General features: G+C 40.1%; 1 protein-coding gene across 5 annotated transcripts in view; it reads left to right on the forward strand.

Annotated features, from left to right (window-relative positions):
• Positions 1-26,277, forward strand: part of ATP8B4 (ATPase phospholipid transporting 8B4 (putative)) — a 258,608-nt gene that overhangs the window by 195,021 nt on the left and 37,310 nt on the right. For 3 of the 5 annotated variants that reach the window (XM_049706044.1, XM_033408447.2, XM_049706045.1), the window contains 4 exons: positions 1,501-1,606; positions 9,660-9,807; positions 12,796-12,979; positions 13,657-13,880. The exons of 1 other annotated variant lie outside the window; for it this stretch is intronic. In XM_049706044.1, coding sequence (XP_049562001.1) covers positions 1,501-1,606; positions 9,660-9,807; positions 12,796-12,979; positions 13,657-13,880 — 662 coding nt within the window. The remainder of the gene's footprint in view (positions 1-1,500; positions 1,607-9,659; positions 9,808-12,795; positions 12,980-13,656; positions 13,881-26,277) is intronic. One more of the 5 variants, XM_049706046.1, reaches the window with a different exon arrangement.

Consider the following 26,277-nt stretch of genomic DNA (forward strand, 5'->3'; position numbering starts at 1 on the left):
AGTTATACCCGTAGGCAACAATGGTATTAAAAATGTTGAACTATTGGTTTGTATGTGCACTGCTCCTGGTTAGGAGAGGGAGTGGCACAGCTCTGAAGCAGGACATTGGAGACCTCAGCATTACTTCTTTAGTTTCTTCATGGTAGGAAGGTTTGGGAATCTTAGAGGGGGGGTAGGCTTTGGAGAGTCTCAAGGAAGCAGCTGTTTATCAGCTGGTATGGAAATGTTTTGGTATTTTAACAACTACCACAGCTGTACCAGTGCAACCTGGCTGATTCCAGGACTGCCCATGCAGTTGTACAAGGAGAGCTGACCCACTTTCAGGCATGACAATATGCCAAGTCATCAGAGAAAGAGTCATTATGTTCAGAATACTGTGTTTCCTAAGAAAGAAAAGGGGATCAATACATTTTGGATCTATTGCTAGCAGTGGTTAAAACAAAAATGATTTTCTGCTGGGCCATCAGTGGACCAGAAATATTCAGTTAAGTGGCACACATGTTTTTAAGATTCTATCTAACTTTTTTAGAACATTGGAGTATTTGCAGATATGATAAGTCAGTTCTCTATATGTTTACTCAAATCACTGATTACAAAAGATAAACCATAGAGAGTCGAGCTCTGTGTTGTGTTATTAGACTTCCTAGAGTTTGATGTTGATCAGTAGGTACAGCTGTTCAATTAGTTATGAATATCCACAAGTTTACTGTTTAGCTTTCATTTCTGTGGTTTCTACAAAGGACATTGTGAGGTTTTATCAATTGTCTTCCTTGACTTAGGACAAACCTAATGATTCTGTAGAATTCGCTGAAATCTAACGACTCAGTAAAATTAGAATCAGATGATTATATTGCAGATGAAATGGGGTACTTAACTATCCTAGGCTCCATTTCTACAAAATTAGAGGAAGGTCCAGTCAATATCATGTAATACTCTAGTTATCTAGTAGCAGCAGTCCTGGTTTTTTTTGAGGTGATAGCCAAATTCCAAATTTCTATTCACTTAATGGAAATATGGCAATGTTGCATGTGGAAGAACTAAAAACTTTTGTAAGATCATTTTTGCTGTTCAACTGAACTTTTTGTGAGATTTTTTTTCAATTTGTCTATTATATCAGATTGAATAATAGCTAAGTTTAGTATTTCAGCTCTCTAAAGGCAGTATTTGAGACTTCTGGTAAAATTTTTTACATGTATACATTTTACTGATCACAAGCTCTTGGGATATTTTCATGAGTACTCATTTTGGGAATCAAAAAGTTTTTTTAAAAACTAGATGAGAATGCTGAGGATTCACAGATGTTGCTATTTCTCCATGGATTTAACAAATCTTTGAATTTCTCCCTGGGCTTCTTGTATTTCGTCACCGATCATGCTCTCTTTGAAGTTAAGGAGGCCTGTAGGCTATAAGGAAATAGAGCAAGGGCCTCAAAACTTTTATGAAAAGGTACTTATGTTATTGAGTAATGTTCTAACTGAAGTCGGCTTTATTATGTATCAGAAACTGCCATCAATATTGGCTATGCCTGCAACATGCTGACTGATGACATGCATGACGTGTTCATCATAGCAGGGAACACAGCTGTGGAGGTCAGAGAAGAACTCAGGTAAGTGCTAGAGGAAGGAGGAAAGGAACAGAGGGAGGGGGAGGGGAAAGGAAAATCTGATAGTTGAGAAAGAGGAAAATCCCCTTTGAAGAAGAACATTTTAAAAGTCTGCCTAATTATTTCCCCAGAACTTCAAAAAGTGCTGCCTTATAACAATTTTTGCTTGCTGGCGCTGGTAGGAGCTTCTCTAAACTCAGCCCACTCTGGGTCTGGCCAAATGGCTTAGAGGCCAACTGCTTTGCCGCTTTTGCTACAGTCTCGAGGGGCTAACACAGCCACCTCAGCACAGCAGTGGGGCACGATGGGCTTCCTTCACGTGCCTCCATCGTTTAACTTTTGTTCCTGAACTTTGAAAAGAAAGGAAGCCTTAACTGTCAGCACCCCACTTGATACTTATAGATGAAATCTCCCAACCGTTTTACATTGCCTTACTCACTGTAGAAAATGGCTGTATCATGCTGGTTAGAAGCTATGACTGGAGACTGCATATGAGTTGGGAAATCTCATGATTACTGACATAATTTTATTATTATTATTTCTATAAGTTTAACAAGAGAGTCCATAGGGTCTATTGGGAAAATATTAACAATTTATTTAATAATTAATAGTAATTAAAATTTTTACCTCAAGAAAATCTTTTTCTTTAAATGACTTTTTGTTTTGGGGGGAATTTAACTCTTGCTGAAGGAGGATAGATGTAAACAGATCAAGATTCTAACGAGCCTATTGATATATGCTTTGAGATAGTGCCTGGGACCCTATGGTAAGCAGTAGACATGTATTCTCTTGTTTCATTCTCAAAGCAACCCAGTGGAAGGTGTTATCATTATCCTTGATTTACAGATTAGGAAGTTGAGACACACATAGGGTAAGTAATGTGCCCAAAGTTTCACAGCCAGTCAGTGGTTCAGCTGGGGTTGAATCTAGGCAGCGTGGCCCCAGAGCCTGTGCACCCACTCACTTGTCACGTGTCTCTCTAAACACACCTTGGGTGTATTCTTACTCTCCTTAAATAGCTAATATAAAAAAGTGCAGTCGTTGAGGCACATGGCTGCTTCACTTGAGGTCAGACACCAGGTTAGCAACTAGAGCAGAATGGATTTCAGGGAGAGAGAGCAGGTGTAAGAGGAAGAGTACAGGCTCTGTGTTAACTGGAGCCAAGTTGGAATCTTGTCTTCATGCTCCTGGCTGGCTAAGTGACTTTTGAGATGCTATTCAACCACTCTTTGTTTGGTTTCCTCATTTGTAAAATGGAAAAACACACAAATACCTACCTTGTAAATTATTTTATTTGGGGGATTAATGTAAGAACATAAAGCTTTATGGCTATTCAGTGAGCATCCTTCTTGCCTTCCCTCCTCTCTTTCCACTCCCTCCCTTCCTCTCGCCCTCTTTCTTCAGCCATTGTTCTCAATCTTTCCACCAAAAAGGACTAATTTTTAAAAATATTTCCCCAATAGACCCTACGGAGTCTATTATTAAAATCATATCAATAATAATAATAAAATTATATCAGTCACAGTTAATTAGATTTCCTAATTTTTATTTGGCAAAGACACACATCATCTTCAGTCACAGCTTCTAACCAGTGTGATATAGCAGTTTTTTACACCAGGTTGATGTAAGGTAGCTGAAAGGAAAATAAAACTTTAAAAACTTAGGGAGTCTCTACGTTCTTATCATAGAAAATTCTACACTTTTCATTAACCTTCTTAAGATACTGAAAACAACATGCTGACTCCCATTACAAATTTTATGGATCCTCTTCCTCTGTTGATTACATTGAATAGCAATATTGCAGGTTGATGGGACAGCACACACAAAGGCATACAGATGTGAAAGATATGTTATATTCCAGGAGCAACCTGTCAAGTTGTAGCTGGAGTGTACTACAGAGTTATGGGCGGGGATAATTTTTCAGAGATGAAGTGGTGATAGATTGAGTGATAAGCCAAAGTGAATATAGTTTATCCTGAAGGTACTGGATGGATGGAGAGGACTTCTAAGCAGAAAAGAGACAAATCCAATTTTGCACTTTAGAAATAACACTGTAGTGGCAGGATAGATGGAGTATGTTTGACAGAAAATGAATGGGATGGGGAGATGGATGAGGAAGCTGTTGGAATACAATACTCAAGTTTAGGGATGATGAGGGCTGAACTAAGGCAGCGAGGTGGTAAGAACGGGCAAGGAAAAAGTGGAATGAAATTGATAGCTGTTTCGGAGGTGGAATGGATAGGACTTGGAATTCGACTTGATGCGAAGAGATGCAGAAGGAGGCTCTGTCATTTCTAGCTTGTCTGACTTCACAGCCTGGAATACACTGAGCTGTGCAAGAAGAGAAACTCATTAAATTTTCTAAAACTGAACTTGAACCCCTTTTCTGCCTGATGACAGAACAATTAAGTTAGGCACTCTGGGTAAATTTAGTTCACGTCTAGGATGTGCAATTGCCTTACCTGTCCCTGATCCTCAGCGTCTATCCTGTGGCCTCTGGCACTTCCCATTTCTGTGTCCCTGTCTGGTCTCTGGTCTCTGGGTTGCTGGCTGTCCCTGTTGGCTGACTTCCGCATCCTCCTGAGGAAACATGGAAGTTCAGGGGCTCTTCCTTACCTCTCTGTGTCTGAGACGTGCTCTCACGTGGTTACCTCTCTTTCTTCTACTACCCTCCATGTCACCATGCGTCAGTGGCAACGCGTCCATACTCAGATTCCCAAAAACTTATCTGAGAATTCCATTATCCACTCCCAGTCCAGGGTGTGGGTCAGCACCCAGGCTTCTTTTAGTGATTCACGAGCATCTAACCTCTTCAAAGTCCCTCTCCTCTAGGCTGGATGGGAAATGGAGAAAAGGAGTCATTTTTTTCTAGTCTGTTGCTTAGGGCAACAGTTTATGCCCTGATTCCTTTAAGGATTAGTTTTTTGACACTTGAAGAAACTTTTCTCTTCCCTCTCAAAAAGCCCAATGAGTGGAATTCCAGATTGCTGGAATTCAGGATGACAATGCTGCTATGTCAAGAGTCAATCTTGACTCTTTTGTTTTCTCTGTATTTGGCCCTGTCAGATCCCCCGAGGCAAGGTATGTTTCTGAGTAAACAGAGAGGGTCACCTGTGGTGGCCGTGGTAATTGCAAGGGGTGGGGAACCGAAGTTAATTTCTCAAGATTTTATCCAGCCACATGTGGTTGACTAAGTAGGTGACATAACTGTCATTACATGGAAGGAATGTGGAGAAATATGAATTCCTATATACTGTTGTTGGGAGTGTAAGTTGGTAGAAACTTTCTAGACGGTGAACTAGCAATATATTTCAAAATTATGTATGTGCACAGTTTTGACCCAATGATTCTTACTTCTAGGAATTGTCCTTAAGAAAAATAAATGGACAAATGTATGTGTGTGTGTACGTGTGTGTGTTTGTATACATACATACATATTGTGGCATCGATTATGATAATAGAAAATTAGAAATTGCTCAAATACCCAGCCACAGGGATTTTGTTAAGTACTATGATATATAGATGGAGTGAGATACTATCCAGTCTTAGAAGTGATTATGTGTTTTTTGACATTGGAAGATGTCCACGATATATTTAAGTGAAAAAGGAGTTTATGAAATTTCATGCATAACATTATCCATTTTTTTAAAAAAGTATATATGTATCTATGTATGTATACGTATAAAACACTATACATCTATATCCATATCTACCTACCTACCTCCACATCAAGTTCTTGAGAACATATACATACAGTTGTTCTCTCTTGGTGATACAATTATGGATCATGTTTGCTTTCTTCCTTATGGCTCTTTGTGTTATCTGAAGTTGTAATAGTGTCCATACAATACTTTTACAATTAGGAAAAAAGCCAAAAGATTATCTCCATTTTTTTTAGTGAGGAGGGAAAAAAGTAAAGATTTTCCATCTAGACTAATTCTTTCAGGACTCTTGAGGCCACCTTGTTTAACTTGCTGGCAAATAATGTTTATTTCAATTCAGATTTGGAGATTACCCCATTCTGAGACTCTACAACAGAGAGGCAAGGAATGATAGAAAATTCTGTATGAGAAGAATCAACACATTTATAGTATACAGTTGCTTTATGTTATGGGGAAAAAAGAGCATCCAAGAAAAGTTATTACTGGAGGTGCTGCTCTCTATAATCCTAATCTTGGCCACTTATATCTAAACCCATGGCTTTGGGGATGAAATATTGAAATGATAAATTTACACCACTCAATTTTCTTGTGTTACACCTTTGAGTTCAGTGGGTTAGAGTTTTGCTTTTTCATGCAAAAACATTAAAAAGAAGTATCAGAAGAAGAGGATCTAAGTGATAGTAACTATTGGGAGGAAATGACCTAAATGCTCATATTTAAACCTGTCAAATATGTTTCAATTATTTCATAAACATTGATATGTAAGTTTCATGCATATCATGCATGCATACAGCTTGTTTCAAATTTAATGTCATGAAAATGTTTTAGACACATTGAGTCCTGGGTTAACTTTGCTGCCATAGCTGCTTTAGTATTCAGGGCATGCCCAGAAATCTACAATTAAACCCTGTTATGCTTTCTCCAAATATTACTGCATTGATTACATTTCTTCAATACATATGTCTTCTGCCCAAAGAAAAGCAGACTGAGGATGTAATTTTGCTTGGGCTGACAAGCAAACCCATTACATGTTTCATTTTTGTTGCATTGAGCACATGTTTTATTGTTAGGAAAATTAATTAAACCATGAAGTGACTCTACTGCTTCTGAGTAGTATCCTAGTGATATACCTAGGAACTGACATTTCCTCTTTAATCAACAAAATACATATTGCATTTTTTGCACACCTACTTGATGGAAAGTTATTGTTTGAATGAGCAGGGTTCATAAATGCAAATGGCTCCAGGGCCAGGCAGGAAATATTGGTTGTGTGATCTGGGCTGTACAAGGCATTATGGAATGTTTGGGGCGCTGGTGAAGGTGAACAACACGTTGTCCATAAATTCATACGGATTCTTTTTAGACATTATGCAGGCCAAACAAAATGCACCTTGTTCCTAATTCTCAATTTCTAGTCACCCCGGCAAAATGTTTTAGTAAGTTTAGTTTCTATCATAAATTGTAAAATTTTAGAGTACTCACTAATATTGGAGACCTTCCAGTACAGCCTGGTACAGCTGCCTGAGCTTTCATAATGGTATCAACCAGTGTGATTCACTGGTATCATTCCCCTAGATTCTAATAAAGATACCGCTTCAGGGGTTGAGTATCTTATAGGTCACACAGTTAATAAGGGATGAAACTTGGGCTTGACATCAAAATTTCATGTACTTTCTCCCTTTCTCTACTGTTGGCAGGGTACTCTTTTACCCTAACTGGTGCTCTAGTGCTATGCCTTTTTCCCAACCTGGAGGCAGCCTGTGGTTAACTATGTGTAAACCTTTTGGTGCAGTAGACAGAGCGCTAGGAATTTGAAGACCTGGGTTCTCGCCTGGGTCTGTAACTGACTAATCAAGTGGCTAGAGGTCAGATAGCTCAGCTGTGGGCATATGAGATATCAGAGGCAGACCTTGGGCCTGAAGCCAGATCTCCAGGTTTCAAGCCCAATGCTCATATCAAAGTCAAAATTGTATTTGTCTAAACATGACGTCATGGTTTCCATCTATTTTCTGACAGGTCGTTTTAAGGTTTGAATATAGAGCGCCTTAAGACTGAAAAAATGACTCTTTCTCCTACCGTCTCTTTTCTTTATAGATTGCATGTAAGCTAACGTGGGCCTAACTGTGCTTTGCTGTGTTTGTGGTGGCATGGGGCTGTGAATGCCAAAGTCGCCTCAACCGATAATACCTTTCTGCATGCCAACATTGTAACAGACTGCCCTTCATTACAGAGCTTGGAAAAATCAGGCACTCTTCTGTTTTAGCATTTGTTACTTGTATTCTGTAGTAAAGCATTGTGTATCATGCCTGCCAAAATGTATAATTCATATTCCACGAAGGGAGTTATGTGTCGCTTTTTCCCTCCTAATAAATTGTTTGGCGAGGACCAGCTGGTGTTTGAAGAGCTAAGTTCCAGGAAGAAAAAGAAATGACAGCTATAGAGCATGGGCAAAGGGCTGGCCTGTTTGGAGGGAGTGCAGTGGGGATTTAAGCAGAGCCGGAAACACTGTCCCTTTTCTGCCCGGAAAAGGGTTCATGTGAGATGTTAGGAAGACAGTTTAGGGGAAAAAAATCCTAAGTAAATAGAATTTCAGCCAATACTTTCATGAACTTCACCCTTCTTTGGAATGCTTTCATTCTCTGGGGGAAAACAGAGTTTGAGTCATTTATACAGCAAGTGAGAACTTTACTGAAAGGGAAACTTCAGGAGATGTTTGCCCTTTGGTGCTTTCTGAGGACCTAATTTATGAGCTCTGCAACACTGTCAGAGAAATGTTCATTTTGGAGGAACTTGTCTCTCTTGCTTTCTTCATTATATGGACTGTAAATTTTCACGAGTGTGAGAAGGATTCCCTGACATGATTATCTGATGCAAAAGCCCTGTATCTCCCACTTAAAACAATGATTTTTCATGTCTGTTCTCCCTCCCGCCCCCTTCCTTAACTCCCTAAACTTCACACATAGCACTCTGACTTTATAAATCTTTTTATTTGATTCTGCAAACTGATTGCTAAAACGTATAATATCATCTCTGGAGCCAAGGGCACGTAACCTTTGGGTTCTCTGGGTTGCTTAAATGCAGGATGTGATTTTGGTCCTGGACAGCAGAAGGAGATGTTGAGCCAGAAGATGTTTTTTTAAAAAAAACTTGTAAACAAATTAGTGTTACAATTTCAAATAATTAGAAAGCTGAGGGCTAAAATGACTGCTTTTGTAATGTGAACATTCTCTTCTTTCAGAGGAGCCACAGCAAAAAACCATTTAAATAAATGCTTTCTACATAAGATGAGTCTTTGGGGAACCATTTCATTTTGCTTTTAAGACAAAACATCCATTTTCTGGCCTGTCTCTCACGCCCCATTCTCTCCTGGGCACTTGTTTCGTATATGCTAGTTGTGGCCTAAAGTGTTGGCGGCTGGCTTTGGCACTCAACTTCGGAGCGCCGACTGTGTAGTTCCCTGGTTGTGATTGAAAGTTCTAGCAGTCATGTCAGCTTGCCCTATGTTACTTCAGAGCCTGTCATCCAAGGGGTTCGGAGAGGAAATTTTCCTTCCTTTAAAGGCATTGTCTTTCCATTTTGAAGAGAAGAATAAAATGCCACTCCTAACGGTGTTAAGTCACAGTACAATCTTCCTCTTAAGCAGCAGAGATGGTTGAGTTGTGGGCAGGGTTATTCTAGTGCTGATTAGATCTAGGACACTGGAGGGAGTTTCCATTTGGAACTACCCTCTACACTTTGGTGTCTGTAGTGTCTTTCCCAGAAGATTTATTCTATTGTTTCGGCTGATGAGTACAATTTTCACTTAAAATATTCCATTATGTTATAATGACTATGCCAATTCAGTAAACGCCTTTATTTGTTTTTATTGTCAAACTTCTAAAAGATGTGCTTCTCAGAAGACTGCCGTTTTAAGTTGGATCATGTTACATTGTTCTACAAGTTGATTAATTTATTTTATATACAGAATTCCCTGGAATTCCTAGAAGATTTCATCAATTGTCTTTAGTCTTTCCCTTTCCATTGTTTAACAACATCAGGTGCCAGATCAGTGGTTCTTAAGTCCGTGAAGCTCAGGTAACCTTATGTATCAAATTTATCAAGAGCACCTAGTTCAAGCCCAGCTCAAGATGATGATTTAGCCTTTAGGTAATCTAAAACGTTCGAGATGATCTGTTTTCCTTATGTTTACCCTCCTACTTCCTGGAATTTGCAAATTTGCTATGGTATCCCCATCGCAAAGAATTATCCAGCTAGCTTACTGAAACTGTATCTCATGCAGCAGTCTGTCTGAATAGGGATGAAATGAATTTACCTCTAGGCCAGTCTCTCCTTAGAGTTAATAGGTATGCTCTGTATACTTTGTTATGATTTGCCTTCCTCCCCTCTCCTTTAAGGAAAGCAAAGGAAAATTTGTTTGGACAAAACAGAAGTTTTTCCAATGGCCATGTAGTTTTTGAAAAAAAGCAGCCGCTGGAGTTGGACTCAGTTGTAGAAGAAACCGTAACAGGGGATTATGCCTTAATCATAAATGGCCACAGTTTGGTGAGTTTGCTTAAGGCTTTTTGTTCCTTTTTCTCCACCCCAATAATCATTTCTTTTGTGCTGTCATAATGAAATCTTTTTTTGTGTATTCAAACAAATGACACTACTAGAAATAGGGCATATGCACTGATTTCCTGTTTGCAAAGGAAAGGGAAACTTCTAATATATATTTCATACATTATTGCTTGAACCACCACAGTGAAGGGGAGGATCTGAAGAAATACTGAATTCAGAGGATATCAATCTTGTCTAAATGACTACAGACCGTTTAGCAGTACTGTTTAAGTGCTTTTCTGAGGGAGAGTGTCACAGCTCCCTGTTGTTTAATTAAAATAATGCAACTGGATAGATGTATTGCAATTATTGCTCTTGCTAATGTTTGTGATTTGCAGAGCGCAACCTGACCTTCATATAATTACCACACCAAATTATTGCCATTAAGATACCTCTAGTGGTCTTTCTAAATAGCAGCATTTTAGAGCGATGCCAAACAATTTGCTTTGATTAGGAAATCTGGTTCTTGTCGTAATAGAATAAACTTGCATTGTACTTTTAATGTAGTTCAGGTTCCAAATCTTGAACAAATATCAAAAGCTCTTCTGAGTTTCTAATTTAGAAAACAAAAGCTCTGATTGTACTCCAGTGAAATTATCATTTATATGCACAAAGAGCTAATCTCACATCTTTCTCCGGCTTTGATGATCATTTTCCACTTTTGGGAGTTTGGAAAATAAACGTATCTTCTTGTAGACAGTTTCTTAGAGGACAAAAGAAGTTGGAAATGAGTATATTGTATTCCCCCCCTTGTGATCAGCTGTCTGTTAGTTCTTAGTGCTTAGAGCGTTATCCAGCTGGATTCCAGACGTAATGATGTGTTGCCTTCTACACCATGGAAAGTTACAGAGCTCAGTTGCAGGCCAAGCTTAGTTGAAAGTTTGTCCAGATGACACGAACTTCTCCTTTGCACAAATGAGCAGCAACTGAAAATTCTAAGCCTGTCAGCTGGGACTTAGAGCTGGCGGTCTTCAAGCTGAATTGCCCTGGGACCAACCACAATAGGGAAAGGGTCCCAAATGACTTGTGCTTTGACTTTCCCTCAGGCTCAAAGAGGCCAGTGTGTGGGCAGTTAGAGTACTAAGGTGATAGCACACAAGATTCTCTCTCTGTCTCTAAATCTGTTGAAAGAAAGAGCTAAGATAGACACTCTTCAAGAACCCCCTCAGCTTCAAAGCCTGAAGCTTATGAAACCATGAAATGTCATTTTTAATTTAAGGAGAATTGACTGTGTTTCTACTAGTATGGTCAGTTTTTTTTAAAAAAAATCATGATTCCAATTTGCTCAAATCTTGATGCTTTGCAGAATGTAATTGGGTCTTTCTTTCTCACAGTCTGTGTCTAGGTTTTTCACTTGTTGATAATAAAGAAAAAAGAAAAGAAAGAGATGGGAACCATTCTGAGCAAGACAGCCAGTTACACACTTTCTCTTTCAGAGAGGGTAATTATATTTGAGAAAGCTAACTCACAATTTCCCCTAAGAATTGTAGGCTTTGACACGAGAATTTTCTGCATTAGAGTCATGTTTTTATACTCATTTACCCATCCTTCCATTCATCCCATTAACATTCATTAAGCATGTCCAGGTCACTGTGCTAGAGGCTGAGGATAAGGATGTGAAGAGAACACAGTCCTTGTTTTAGGGATTGTCATCTGGTGAGAGCTAATCTCACAGTGGTATGACAAATACTATAAGGAGGAATGGACACAGTGCTTTTTTTGCGGTATGCGGGCCTCTCACTGTTGTGGCCTCTCCCGTTGCGGAGCACAGGCTCCGGACACGCAGGCTCAGCGGCCATGGCTCACGGGCCCAGCCGCTCCACGGCATGTGGGATCTTCCCGGACTGGGGCACGAACCCGTGTCCCCTGCATCGGCAGGCGGACTCTCAACCACTGCGCCGCCAGGGAAGCCCGGACACAGTGCTTTGAGAGCATAGAGGCAAAGCAGCACATTTAGTTCCTCATGGGAAAATCAGGGAAGACTTCCTGGAGGAAGTGATGTTTTCAGGTAGAGGAAACAGCAAGTACAAAGGCACAAAGGCAAGAAAGAACCTGCCAAATTATGGAAACAAGCAACTTGGCCTGACAGGAGTAAAGAGTAAACCTGAAGGTGGTGGTAGAAGACAGACTCAAAAGGAATATAGGGGCCAGAGTGTGAATGGGCTGTGAACATCTCACTAAAGAGTCATTCAAAGATAATGATGACTCTAAGTTTAGGTGGATTCCTGTTTTCTTTTCATGTGTTTATTAAATAATGTAGAGATGTTTTCTAGAAAAAAATTGTACTTAATTACAAAGGATTATGTTCTCTTTTTCAGTCCTTCTTTGGTATGTCTAAGAAGTGCAAGGGTGTAAATGGCTGGGGAACCCTGTCTGAGACACAGGTTGCATGCCACCCTTTGCACAGGCCTCTCTTGATTTCAGTCGCTATGTTCTTCAAGGGCTAATCTCCAGATCATCTGCTTCTCATTTGCTCTCACATTAACAACCACAACAAGAAACACTAAATATACAAAACAACAGTGCAAAGGAAACAAAAATGTCATCATGTAGAACAGACAAATCATCATTTTGTAGTTCATTCTAAACTTGGTGAGGTGATGGATTGGTTCTGGCCTTTGCTTTTCCTTATTTTAGTGGATTCCGGACCCTTTCCGGCATTCAACTGTATCTCTCCAATGCAGCACGATAATGTATCAAGGAAGAAACACAGGACACTGCGTCTTTTACTTTTATGGTAAACTTCCTTGGCACTAAGTAGGAGTTCAATACTCTTTTCTTTTGTTGTTTGTGTGGCCCTGAGTCAACAATGACTTGTTGAAGTGAATGAAACTGTTTAGAAATCAGCTGAGAAACAAGAAATCTGCTTGCCAAATGACATCTCTCATTTATTATTTCTCGTTCTATTGTGGATTTAAAAAAAAAATAACGTAGGCCCATGCTCTAGAAAATGATGTCAAGAACGATCTTCTAGAACTTGCCTGCATGTGTAAGACTGTGGTTTGCTGCCGAGTCACCCCTCTCCAGAAAGCTCAAGTAGTAGAGCTGGTGAAGAAGCACAGAAATGCTGTCACTTTGGCCATAGGCGATGGAGCCAATGACGTCAGCATGATCAAAAGTAAGGGGACATTTGCTCAACGGGGCGTGCTGCAGACCTGGAGCTCCCAGGTTCAGCACTTGGCAATATGTAATGGAGATTGCATTGCAATTTAATTTTCCCAGTGTTTCTGAAATTAATACTTTTAGGGCTCAATTCATCCACCATTATTAGCATTCATTAAAAACAAAAAAAGAAAACACCTTTAACTAAATCATTTATGTTATTGGTCACTGTTTGGAGAAATAAGTAGCTATGGTGTAGAGGAATGAACATTAGATACACAGTCCCAACACTAAGGTTTAGTCCCAGCTTTGCCACTTACAAATTGTAAAACTTTGTTCAAGTTACTGAACTTTCTGAGTCAATTTTCTCTTTTGAAAAACTAGGATAAATACCTATCATGAGTGTTTCATGAGATAATATATGGAAAAATTATAAATGCTATGGGTTTCTGTGAATAAATAATAACATACAAGAAGAGTGATAGGGGAATTCCCTGGCGGTCCAGCGGTTAGGACTTGGTGCTTCCACTGCTGGGGGCCCGGGTTTGATCCCTGATCGGGGAATTAAGATACCGCAAGCCAAGTGGTGTGGCCAAAAATAAAAAAACAAATTAAAAAAAGAGGAGTGATAGGTTCCCCAAAGAAGTTGTGTCTTTGTCTGAGGAGTGAAACTGTCCCTCTTCTCCTTTGTAGGTGCTCACATTGGTGTCGGCATCAGCGGCCAGGAAGGACTGCAGGCAGTCCTAGCCAGCGACTACGCATTTGCACAGTTTAGATACCTCCAAAGGCTTCTCCTTGTTCATGGAAGGTGGTCCTATTTCCGAATGTGCAAATTCTTACGCTATTTCTTCTATAAGAATTTTGCATTCACACTTGTGCATTTCTGGTTTGGTTTCTTCTGTGGTTTCTCAGCCCAGGTTGGTAAAAAAGTTTCTTTCTTTTATACGATCCCCTGGATTGTAGATGACTGTTGTTCATGGCTCTTTACTAATCAATAGAGATCATTTTTATATATCTAATATAAATGACAGTGTGACAAATTATGTAATGGATAGTTGACTTGAGCTTTGAGCCCAAGAAGAATATATATTTAGCTAGAGTTTTATTTTTTGCTTATTTACATAGTAACTAATGATGACTCCTTCCTGTGCATTTTAAAGTTTTTATTGAAATTTTGGGTATGATGACAGGTAAGCTTGATGTAGAGTTTTAATTCAGAATCTGAGAAACACTAATAAGAAAAGTTGAGGCATATCTGTTGGAAAGATGATCACTCACCCAACACACTGAATGTAAATATTTTAAATCAGGGGAAGGAATTGCTACCCTGACCTCAAGGCTGTTTGACAGCAATTCATCAGCTAAAAATTGATCCATAGGTTATGTTGGTAGCAAGGAAGAAAAATTAGCAAATTCATAAATTAGGATTCTATTTTTATATCTACTTTTAAAAGTTACTACATTTTAAAGGTTACTTAACCCCATATCTTGGATATCAGGAAAATTTTGACGCTGGGTATCAACTGTGAAATGTAAGACTTATAGCATTTAAATATATTTATGAATAAAAAATGGCATCAATATTTTAAACAACAGCAACAAAAGAAAAAGGTTGTCCTTGAGAATGAAATGGTAACTATAACGATCATTAGAGATTTCTTCAATTGTTCTTCCTTCCTCTTTTTTTTTTTTAACATCTTTATTGGAGTGTAATTGCTTTACAATGGTGTGTTAGTTTCTGCTTTATAACAAAGTGAATCAGTTATACATATACATATGTTCCCGTATCTCTTCCCTCTTGCGTCTCCCTCCCTCCCACCCTCCCTATCCCACCCTTGTAGGTGGTCACAAACCACCTAGCTGATCTCCCTGTGCTATGCGGCTGCTTCCCACTAGCTATCTATTTTACATTTGGTAGTGTATATAGTTCCATGCCACTCCCTCACTTTGTCACAGCTTACCCTTCCCCCTTCCCATATCCTCAAGACCATTCTCTAGTAGGTCTGTGTCGTTATTCCCGTCTTACCCCTAGGTTCTTCATGAACTTTTTTATTTTCTTAGATTCCATATATATATATGTTAGCATACGGTATTTGTTTTTCTCTTTCTGACTTACTTCACTCTGTATGACAGACTCTAGGTCCATCCACCTCACTACAAATATCTCAATTTCGTTTCTTTTTATGGCTGAGTAATATTCCATTGTATATATGTGCTACATCTTCTTTATCCATTCATCCGATGATGGACACTTAGGTTGCTTCCATGTCCTGGCTATTGTAAATAGAGCTGCAATGAACATTGTGGTACATGACTCTTTTTGAATTATGGTTTTCTCAGGGTATATGCCCAGTAGTGGCATTGCTGGGTCATATGGTAGTTCTATTTGTAGTTTTTTAAGGAACTTCCATACTGTTCTCCACAGTGGCTGTATCAATTTACATTCCCACCAACAGTGCAAGAGGGTTCGCTTTCCTCCACACCCTCACCAGCAATTATTGTTTCTAGATTTTTTGGTGATGGCCATTGTGACCGGTGTGAGATGATATCTCATTGTAGTTTTGATTTGCATTTCTCTAATGATTAATGACGTTGAGCATTCTTTCATGTGTTTGTTGGCAGTCTGTATATTTTCTTTGGAGAAATGTCTATTTAGGTCTTCTGCCCATTTTTGGATTGGGTTTTTTGTTTTTTTGTTATTGAGCTGCATGAGCTGCTTGTAACTCTTGGAGATTAATCCTTTGTCAGTTGCTTCATTTGCAAATATTTTCTCCCATTCTGAGGGTTGTCTTTTCGTCTTGTTTATGGTTTCCTTTGCTGTGCAAAAGCTTTTAAGTTTCATTAGGTCCCATTTGTTTATTTTTCTTTTTATTTCCATTCCTCTAGGAGGTGGGTCAAAAAGGATCTTGCTGTGATTTATGTCATCGAGTGTTCTGCCTATGTTTTCCTCTAAGAGTTTGATAATGTCTGGCCTTTCCTTTAGGTCTTTAATACATTTTGAGTTTATTTTTGTGTATGGTGTTAGGGAGTGTTCTAATTTCATACTTCTACATGTACCTGTCCAGTTTTCCCAGCACCATTTATTGAAGAGGCTGTCTTTTCTCCACTGTATATTCTTGCCTCCTTTATCAAAGATAAGGTAACCATATGTGCATGGGTTTATCTCTGGGCTTTCTATCTTGTTCCATTTATCTGTATTTCTGTTTTTGTGCCAGTACCATACTGTCTTGATTACTGTACCTATGTAGTATAGTCTGAAGTCAGGGAGCCTGATTCCTCCAGCTCCATTTTTCGTTCTCAAATTGCTTTGGCTATTCGGGGTCTTTTGTGTTTCCATACAAATTGTGAAATTTTTTGTTCTAGCTCTGTGAAAAATGCCAGTGGTAGTTTGATAGGGATTGCATTGAATCTGTAGATTGCTTTGGGTAGTAGAGTCACTTTCACAATGTTGATTCTTCCAATCCAAGAACATGGTATATCTCTCCATCTATTTGTATCATCTTTAATCTCTTTCATCAGTGTCTTATACTTTTCTGCATACAGGTCTTTTGTCTCCTTAGGTGGGTTTATTCCTACATATTTTAATCTTTTTGTTGCAGTTGTAAATGGGACTGTTTTCTTGATTTCACTTTCAGATTTTTCATCATTAGTGTATAGGAATGCCAGAGATTTCTGTGCATTAATTTTGTATCCTGCTACTTAACCAAATTCATTGATTAGCTCTAGTAGTTTTCTGGTAGCATCTTTAGGATTCTCTATGTATAGTATCATGTCATCTGCAAACAGTGACAGCTTTACTTCTTCTTTTCCAATTTGGATTCCTTTTATTTCCTTTTCTTCTCTGATTGCTGTGGCTAAAGCTTCCAAAACTATGTTGAATAAGAGTGGTGAGAGTGGGCAACCTTGTCTTGTTCCTGATCTTAGTGGAAATGGTTTCAGTTTTTCACCATTGAGGACGAAGTTGGCTGTGAGTTTATAATATATGGCCTTTATTATGTTGAGGAAAGTTCCCTCTATGCCTACTTTCTGCAGGGTTTTTATCATAAATGGGTGTTGAATTTTGTCGAAAGCTTTCTCTGCATCTATTGAGATGATCATATGGTTTTTCTCTTTCAATTTGTTAATATGGTGTATCACGTTGATTGATTTGCGTATATTGAAAAAGCCTTGCATTCCTGGAATAAACCCCACTTGACCATGGTGTATGATCCTTTTAATGTGCTGTTGCATTCTGTTTGCTAGTATTTTGTTGAGCATTTTTGCATCTATATTCATCAGTGATATTGGTCTGTAATTTTCTTTTTTTGTAGTATCTTTGTCTGGTTTTGGTATCAGGGTGGTGGTGGCCTCGTAGAATGAGTTAGGGAGTGTTCCTCCTTCTGCTATATTTTGGAAGAGTTTGAGAAGGATAGGTGTTAGCTCTTCTCTAAATGTTTGATAGAATTCACCTGTGAAGCCATCTGGTCCTAGGCTTTTGTTTCTTGGAAAATTTTTAATCACAGTTTCAATTTCAGTGCTTATGACTGGTCTGTTCATATTTTCTATTTTTTCCTGGTTCATTCTCTGAAGATTGCTCTTTTCTAAGAATTTGTCCATTTCTTCCAGGTTGTCCATTTTATTGGCATAGAGTTGCTTTTAGTAATCTCTCATGATCTGTTGTATTTTTGCAGTGTCTGTTGTTACTTCTCCTTTTTCATTTCGAATTCTATTGATTTGAGTCTTCTCCCTTTTTTTCTTGATGAGTCTGGCTAATGGCTTATCAATTTTGTTTATCTTCTCAAAGAACCAGCTTTTAGTTTTATTGATCTTTGCTATCGTTTCCTTCATTTCTTTCATTTATTTCTGATCTCATCTTTATGATTTCTTTCCATCTGCTAACTTTGGGGTTCTTTTGTTCTTCTTTCTCTAATTGCTTTAGGTGCAAGGTTAGGTTGTTTATTTGAGATGTTTCCTGTTTTATAAGGTAGGATCGTACTGCTATAAACTCCCCTCTTAAAACTGCTTTTGCTGCATCCCATAGGTTTTGGGTCGTCGTGTCTCCATTGTCATTTGTTTCTAGGTATTTTTTGATTTTCTCTTTGATTTCTTCAGTGGTCACTTCGTTATTAAGTAGTGTATTGTTTAGCCTCCATGTGTTTGTATTTTTTACAGATCTTTTTCTGTAATTGATATCTAGTCTCATAGCATTCTGGTCAGAAAAGATACTTGATACGCTTTCAATTTTCTTAAATTTACCAAGGCTTTATTTGTGACCCAAGATATGATCTATCCTTGAGAATGTTCCATGAGCACTGGAGAAGAATGTGTATTCTGTTGTTTTTGGATGGAGTGTCCTATAAATATCAATTAAGTCCATCTTGTTTAATGTATCATTTAAAGCTTGTGTTTCCTTATTTATTTTCATTTTGGATGATCTGTCCAGCGGTGACAGTGGGGTGTTAAAGTCCCCTACTATGATGTGTTACTGTCGATTTCTCCTTTTATGGCTGTTAGTATTTGCCTTATGTATTAAGATGCTCCTATGTTGGGTGCATAATATTTACAATTGTTATATCTTCTTCTTGGATCGATCCCTTGATCATTATGTACTGTCCTTCTTTGTCTCTTGTAATAGTCTTTATTTTAAAGTCTATTTTGTCTGATACGAGAATTGCTACTCTAGCTTTCTTTTGGTTTCCATTTGCATGGAATATCTTTTTCCATCCCCTCACTTTCAGTCTGTATGTGTCCCTAGGTCTGAACTGGGTCTCTTGTAGACAGCATATATATGGGTCTTGTTTTTATATCCATTCAGCCAGTCTGTGTCTTTTGGTGGGAGCATTTAGTCCATTTACATTTAAGGTAATTATCGATATGTATGTTCCTATTCCCATTTTCTTAATTGTTTTGGGTTCGTTATTGCAGGTCTTTTCCTTTTCTTCTGTTTCTTGCCTAGAGAAGATCCTTTAGCATTTGTTGTTAAGCTGCTTTGGTGGTGCTGAACTCTCTCAACTTTTGCTTGTCGGTAAAGGTTTTAATTTCTCCATCAAATCTAAATGAGATCCTTGCTGGGTAGCGTAATCTTGGTTGTAGGTTTTTCTCCTTCATCACTTTAAATATGTCCTGCCACTGGCTTCTTGCTTGCAGGGTTTCTGCTGAAAGATCAGCTGTTAACCTTATGGGGATTCCCTTGTGTGTTATTTGTTGTTTTTCCCTTGCTGCTTTTAATATATTTTCTTTGTATTTAATTTTTGATAGTTTGATTAATATGTGTCTTGGCATATTACTCCTTGGATTTATCCTGTATGGGACTCTCTGTGCTTCCTGGACTTGATTAGCTATTTCCTTTCCCACACTATGGAAGTTTTCAACTATAACCTGTTCAAATATTTTCTCAGTTCCTTTCTTTTTCTCTTCTTCTTCTGGGACCTCTATAATTTGAATGTTTGTGCATTTAATGTTGTCCCAGAGGTCTCTGAGACTGTCCTCAGTTCTTTTCATTCTTTTTTCTTTATTCTGCTCTGCAGTAGTTATTTCCGCTATTTTATCCTCCAGGTCACTTATCCGTTCTTCTGCCTCAGTTATTCTGCTATTGATCCCTTCTAGAGTATTCTTAATTTCATTTGTTGTGTTGTTCATCATTGCTTGTTTCATCTTTAGTTCTTCTAGGTCCTTGTTAAATTTTCTTGCATTTTCTCTATTCTATTTCCAAGATTGTTGATCATCTTTACTATCATTATTCTGAATTCTTTTTCAGGTAGACTGCCTATTTCCTCTTCATTTGTTAGTTCTGGTGGGTTTTTCCCTTGTTCCTTCATCTGCTGTGTGTTTTTCTGTCTTCTCATTTTGCTTATCTTACTGTGTTTGGGGTCTCCTTTTTGCAGGCTGCATGTTCGTAGTTCCCGTTTTTTTGGTGTCTGTCCCCAGTGGCTAAGGTTGGTTCAGTGGGTTGTGTAGGCTTCCTGGTAGAGGGCACTAGTGCCTGTGTTCTGGTGGATGAGGCTGGATCTTGTCTTTCTGGTGGGCAGGTCCACATCTGGTGGTGTGTTTTGGCGTGTCTGTGGCCTTATTATGATTTTAGGCAGCCTCTCTGCTAATGGGTGGGGTTGTGTTCCTGTCTTGCTAGTTGTTTGGCATAGGCTGTCCAGCACTGTAGCTTGCTGGTCGTTGAGTGAAGCTGGGTGTTGGTGTTGAGATGGAGATCTCTGGGAGATTTTCACCGTTTGATATTATGTGGAGCTGGGAGGTCTCTTGTGGACTAGTGTCCTGAAGTTGGCTCTCCCACCTCAGAGGCACAGCAGTGACTCCTGGCCTGAGCACCAAGAGCCTTTCATCCACACAGCTCAGAATAAAAGGGAGAAAAAGTAGAAAGAAAGGAAGAAAGGAAGAAAGGAAGGAAGGAAGGAAGGAAGAGGATAAAGTAAAATAAGATAAAATAAAATAAAGTTATGAAAATAAAAAATAATCATGAAAAAAAAATTTTTAAGTAAAAACAAAAAACGGACGGACAGAACCCTAGGACAAATGGTGAAAGCAAAGCTATACAGACAAAATCTCACACTGAAGCATACACATACACACTCACAAAAAGAGGAAAAGGGGAAAAAATAATCTATCTTGCTCCCAAAGTCCACCTCCTCAATTTGGGATGATTCGTTGTCTATTTAGGTTCCACAGATGCAGGGTACATCAAGTTGATTGTGGAGATTTAATCCGTTGCTTCTGAGGCCGATGGGAGAGATTTCCCTTTCTCTTCTTTGTTCGCACACCTCCCGGGTTTCAGCTTTGGATTTGGTCCTGCCTCTGCGTGTAGGTCGCCGGAGGGCGTCTGTTTTTCCGCTCAGACAGGACAGGGTTAAAGGAGCCGTTGATTCGTGGGCTCTGGCTCACTCAGGTGGGGGGGAGGGAGGGGCACTGCGTGCGGGGCGGGCCTGCGGTGGCAGAGGCCAGCGTGACGTTGCAAGCAGCCTGAGGCGCGCTGTGCGTTCTCCCGGGGAAGTTGTCCCTGGATCCCGGGAACCTGGCAGTGGCGGGTTGCACAGGCTCCCCGGCAGGGAGGTGTGGATAGTGACCTGTGCTCGCACGCAGGCTTCTTGGTGGCGGCAGCAGCAGCCTTAGCGTCTCATGCCCGTCTCTGGGGTTCGCGCTTTTAGCTGCGGCTCACGCCCGTCTCTGGAGCTCCTTTAAGCAGCGCTCTTAATCCCCTCTCCTCGCGCACCAGGAAACAAAGAGGGAAGAAAAGGTCTCTTGCCTCTTCGGCAGCTCCAGACTTTTCCCCTGACTCCCTCCCGGCTAGCCGTGGTGCACTAACCCCTTCAGGCTATGTTCAAGCCGCCAACCCCGGTCCTCTCCCTGCGCTCCAACCGAAGCCCGAGCCTCAGATCGCAGCCCCGCCCGCCCCGGCGGGTGAGCAGACAAGCCTCTCGCGCTGGTGAGTGCCGGTCGGCCCTGATCCTCCGTGCGGTAATCTCTCCGCTTTGCCCTCCGCACCCCTGTTTCTGCGCTCTCCTCCGTGGCCCTGAAGCTTCCCCCCTCCGCCACCCGCAGTCTCCACCCGCGAAGGGGCTTCCTAGTATGTGGAATCCTTTCCTCCTTCACAGCTCCCTCCCACTGGTGCAGGGCCCGTCCCTATTCTTTGTCTCTGTTTATTCTCTTTTCTTTTGCCCTACCAGGTACGTGGGGGGTTTCTTGCCTTTTGGGAGGTCTGAGGTCTTCTGCCAGCGTTCAGTGGGTGTTCTGTAGGAGTTGTTCCACGTGTAGATATATTTCTGATGTATCTGTTGGGAGGAAGGTGATCTCTGCGTTTTACTCTTCCGCCATCTTCCTCAACTCCTCCTTCCTCTTGTTTTAGTTACTGGTTTCAATGATATACATGGAGCTAATTTTTTCAATTATTTTATTCCAGAAAAATTGAGTATGAATTAAATCTTAGCATTTTATGTTATCTTAAATGTTCCAAGGGAGATTAGCAAATCCTTTTTGTAATGAAAATTGGTTTTGTACATTTTCCCCTTTTTCTGAGAAGTTGAGATTTCCTAAAGGCACATCCATACCCATTTCTAATTTTCTCTTTTAAGAATAACATTCCCCAAACTAAAAGCAAATTCTGTTGATATTTTTGGTAATATCTAGACAGTTGAAGTAAAGCAAAATCTTGATTTTAGTTTCTCAGAAATAAAAGTTTTCTTAGCGCCGCTTCAGAGAAGGCACTGGAGTGGGGATATTTACCTGCTCAGGGTTCCACCTTAGTCTAACAAAGACAAGCATGAGAATGTGGCCTGTGCCCTCCTAGACTGTTGGCTTTTTCTCCACATGAGAATGCAGCAAGGCTATTTGCTAAGTGGTGTTTTTGAGAGATCCAGTTTTCACATTATAAAAGTTTGGGGCTTTTGAAAGATCACAAAACACAGAAGAGATGCCTTAACCCTTATTTAGAGCTCTTAGGACGCAGAGGAGTAGTTAGTGGTTTGAATGGGCAGACGGACACACCAGGCTTGGATAGGCAAATTTACTGCCAAAGTTGTCTTTGTTAAAACTATGAAGTTGAAATGAATGTTCAGTGACTTCTAATCTCTACATTTAGGTGATTTTCTGCTCTGCTTTCGGTATCTGATAAAACTGGTCAGAGTCAAATGTTAAGCAACTAGATTTTTAATCTTCTCAACAGTATTTTCAGTTTAAAAGAGAACAGCAAGGGAGAACAATGATTGCTGCAAATACATGAGTATCTGATATAAACTCAGCTATAAGACACACCACCTGGCTGTAATTAGGTTTCTTAAATGTTTGATTTAATTGAGCATGTGTCTTTTCTGAGTTCTTCTTTGTTTTATTATTTATTATTATTATTTTATTATTTACACTGAAAACTAGTTAATCGCACAATCTTCATTTGAATCCATTGTCAGTCCTAAATGGGCCTCTGTGTTCTTCCTGATGCTAGTGAGTTGAGCTGGACCAGTGGTTCTCAAGCTTTAGTGTACATGGGAATCACCTGAAAGGCTTCTGAAGCACAGCTCCCTGGGCCCCACCTGACTCTCTGATTCAGTAGGTCTGAGGTAGAGCTCCCAAATTTGCATTTTTAACAAGTTCCCTGTAGATGCTAATGTTGCAGGTGGGGTACCATACTTTGAAACCATGGGGCTGGCCAATATAGAAGAAAATCTGAAGGTATCCTTTTTGAACCCAGAGCCTGGAGTGAAATCCAATCTGATGACTTTTCATTTTGTCCACTCTGGACTCTACTCATCTTTTCTGAGGCATAGGGGCCAGTTAAGCAAACAGCTTTTCCCCCTAAAAGAATTGTTCCAGAGGGCTTAGAATCTTCTTATCAACCCTGCCAAAGCCATGGCCCCTGAGGCTTACATGCACTAAGACAAGGTCAGGAGAAAAATGGGTATGTGTTTCAGGGGAGAGGATTTCTTTTCCCAATTCACCCAGTCTCTTATGATTTTATCTAGCTTAACCCTGAGCTTCTCAAGGAAAGGAAGCACATCTGAGTCATCCATACAGCCTATAGTCTTGAACGGCACCTGGCATATAGAAGGCGTATAGTCATTTCAATGTTGTTGGTTGTTTCTAGAGTCCTTTCCTATGCTTGCTTGAGGTAGATCCAGCAAGGAGAGTCCTTCCAATATGCGTCCAGTCACTCCTGCAGGTGCCACTTACTCTACCTGCACCAAGGGCCATCTCTACAGGCTTTGCATCTGGTCTGTGTAAATGTGTGCAGCCTGACCAGCACTGTGGGCTCAGTGTCTTAAGAGCTTAGTGTGATTATGGCATTGATTCCAGAAAGTAGAAAGATGTCTTTTTTCAGTGGTGTTAATATTAACATAGGATGGCTAATTGGACCACAAGTAATACATTTCTTATACATAGCTTCATTCTAGGAAAGACATAGAGTGGATTTTCCCTGGTTTATTTTGCTTTGCCTAGGTCTTTGCTGATTTAAATAAGCCAATAATCCTCTGTAAGGAGGGGAGGAGTCACCACATAAGACCAGTTGGGCTACTGAGTAGAAATCTTGGACTGCTACCCATTTTGCCCTAATTTTTATGATGATATGATCAAATTGAGTAGAGTCCAGAGTGGACAAAATGAAAAGTCATCAGATTGGATTTCACTCCAGGCTCTGGGTTCAAAAAGGATACCTTCAGATTTTCTTCTATATTGGCCAGCCCCATGGTTTCAAAGTATGGTACCCCACCTGCAACATTAGCATCTACAGGGAACTTGTTAAAAATGCAAATTTGGGAGCTCTACCTCAGACCTACTGAATCAGAGAGTCAGGTGGGGCCCAGGGAGCTGTGCTTCAGAAGCCTTTCAGGTGATTCCCATGCACATTAAAGCTTGAGAACCACTGGTCCAGCTCAACTCACTAGCATCAGGAAGAACACAGAGGCCCATTTAGGACTGACAATGGATTCAAATGAAGATTGTGCGATTAACTAGTTTTCAGTGTAAATAATAAAATAATAATAATAATAAATAATAAAAGATTTATACTTACTGGACAGGATCCCTGAATCCTACTATTTAAGGCTTTCATTCATTCAGTGAATATTTACTAAGCCCCTTGTATGTGTCAGACTGTGATGCCTGCTGGAACTTATATCTCAGGTACGGAAAGGGATGTCTAAGAGGTGCATTCTTTGTGGACATGGCAAAATGTGATCTCACAAATTTTATTAGCTGTCCACATTGTGGAGAATTGAAGGTTTTATTTCCAGAAAAGTAGATAGGCTTGTCAGGTGAGTGGCAAGTAGTAATTTGTTATGGTCTGTTGGAGAAGAAAAGGCAGCACGTCAGTGACAGTGCCCATGTAGTGGCATAAACGTTTTGCTGTCATCTGCTAGGTGGAATCATGATATTGTTGACACCAACAGGTAGGGACAAAAGCAAATTGCAAGTATAGCTAACACTTAGAGAGCACTTACTATGTGCCAGGCATTGTGTAAATATTTTGGCTGTATTAGCTCAATATCTATAATAACCATATGAAGTAGGTTTTTAAATTGTGGTCTATGTCAGTTTTTAAAAAATAATTTTAAAATATTTTTAATTGTAAAAAACATAATCATAAAATTTACTGTCTTAACCATTTTTAAGTGTACAGTTCAGTAGTATTAAGTACATTCACGTTGTTGTACCACAGATCTCCAGAATTTTTTCACCTGTAAAACTGAATTCTATATTCATTGAAAAACAGCTCCCCATTTCCCTCTCTCTCCAGCCTGTGGAAATCACCATTCTACTTTCTATTTGTTTGAGTTTGGATAATTTAACATGACTTATGCTCTAGATTTACTGATTCTTTCTTCTACTTGGTTGAGTCTGTTGTTGATGCTCTTATTGCTTTCTTCTCTCATTGTATTCTTCAGCTGTAAGATTTCTATTTGTTCGTTTTGATGATTTCTATTTCTTTGTTGAACTTCTTATTTTGTTTATGCATTGTTTTCTTAATTTTAGTTGCCCGTGTATTCTTATAGTTCACTGAAATTCTTTAAGAGGATTATTCTGAATTCCTTGTCAGACGGTTCATAGATCTCCTGCAGCTTGGGGTACTTGATGGGTCAGCTGGCAGCATCTGTGGGCAGTGGGGTTTGCTGTCAGGGTCTCTAGTTGGGTGAAGTCACTGCCTATGCTCTGAGGTCAGGGGGCTGCTGCTGGCTGGGCTCTGTGATCGCTCACGGTAGATGACATTTCAGGCTGTGCTTCCTGACCAGATGGTGCTCATGGCTGCATTCTTTGTTTATGCAAGTCCACAGGCAGGGCTTTAAGGTTGGATGGGACCTCATGCTGTGCTCTGTGATGAGGTGGGACCAAAGGGTGTGTCCCAAAGTTGGACTGGGTCCCTGTCTGGGCTTCCACATCAGATGGGACCCACAGACTATGCTCCATGATTGGGTGGACTCACTGGCTGAGCTCCCTGATTGGGCTGGGCTACAGGCAGCATTTAGCAGTTGGGCAGTTCTGTATGCTGGACTCTGCTTCAGGGTGGGGCTGTAGACTGGGTTTCTCGACTGGGTGGTACCATACGCTGGGCTTTGAGGCTACCCAGGGTCGCTGTTCTGACTCCCTGGTCATATGAGACCAGAGGCTATACTTCAGAGTTGGGTAGGCCTTCTGGCCTGGGGCTCTGTATAAGCAGGGCTGTAGCATGGAGGGCTCCCTGGCTACCTGGGTTCAGTGGCCAGGCTTCCCGGTTGGGTAGGACTGGGGGGCTATACTCGGCAGATTGTGAATTTTCTTCTCTGCCTAGGTGGGGCCACAGAACAGTCTCCACAGCAAATATAGCTTGTTGACTGGTTACCCATATCAGGCAGAGCTGCCTGG

This window comes from Orcinus orca, chromosome 2 (assembly GCF_937001465.1).
Source record: "Orcinus orca chromosome 2, mOrcOrc1.1, whole genome shotgun sequence".
NCBI classification, from domain to species: domain Eukaryota; kingdom Metazoa; phylum Chordata; class Mammalia; order Artiodactyla; family Delphinidae; genus Orcinus; species Orcinus orca.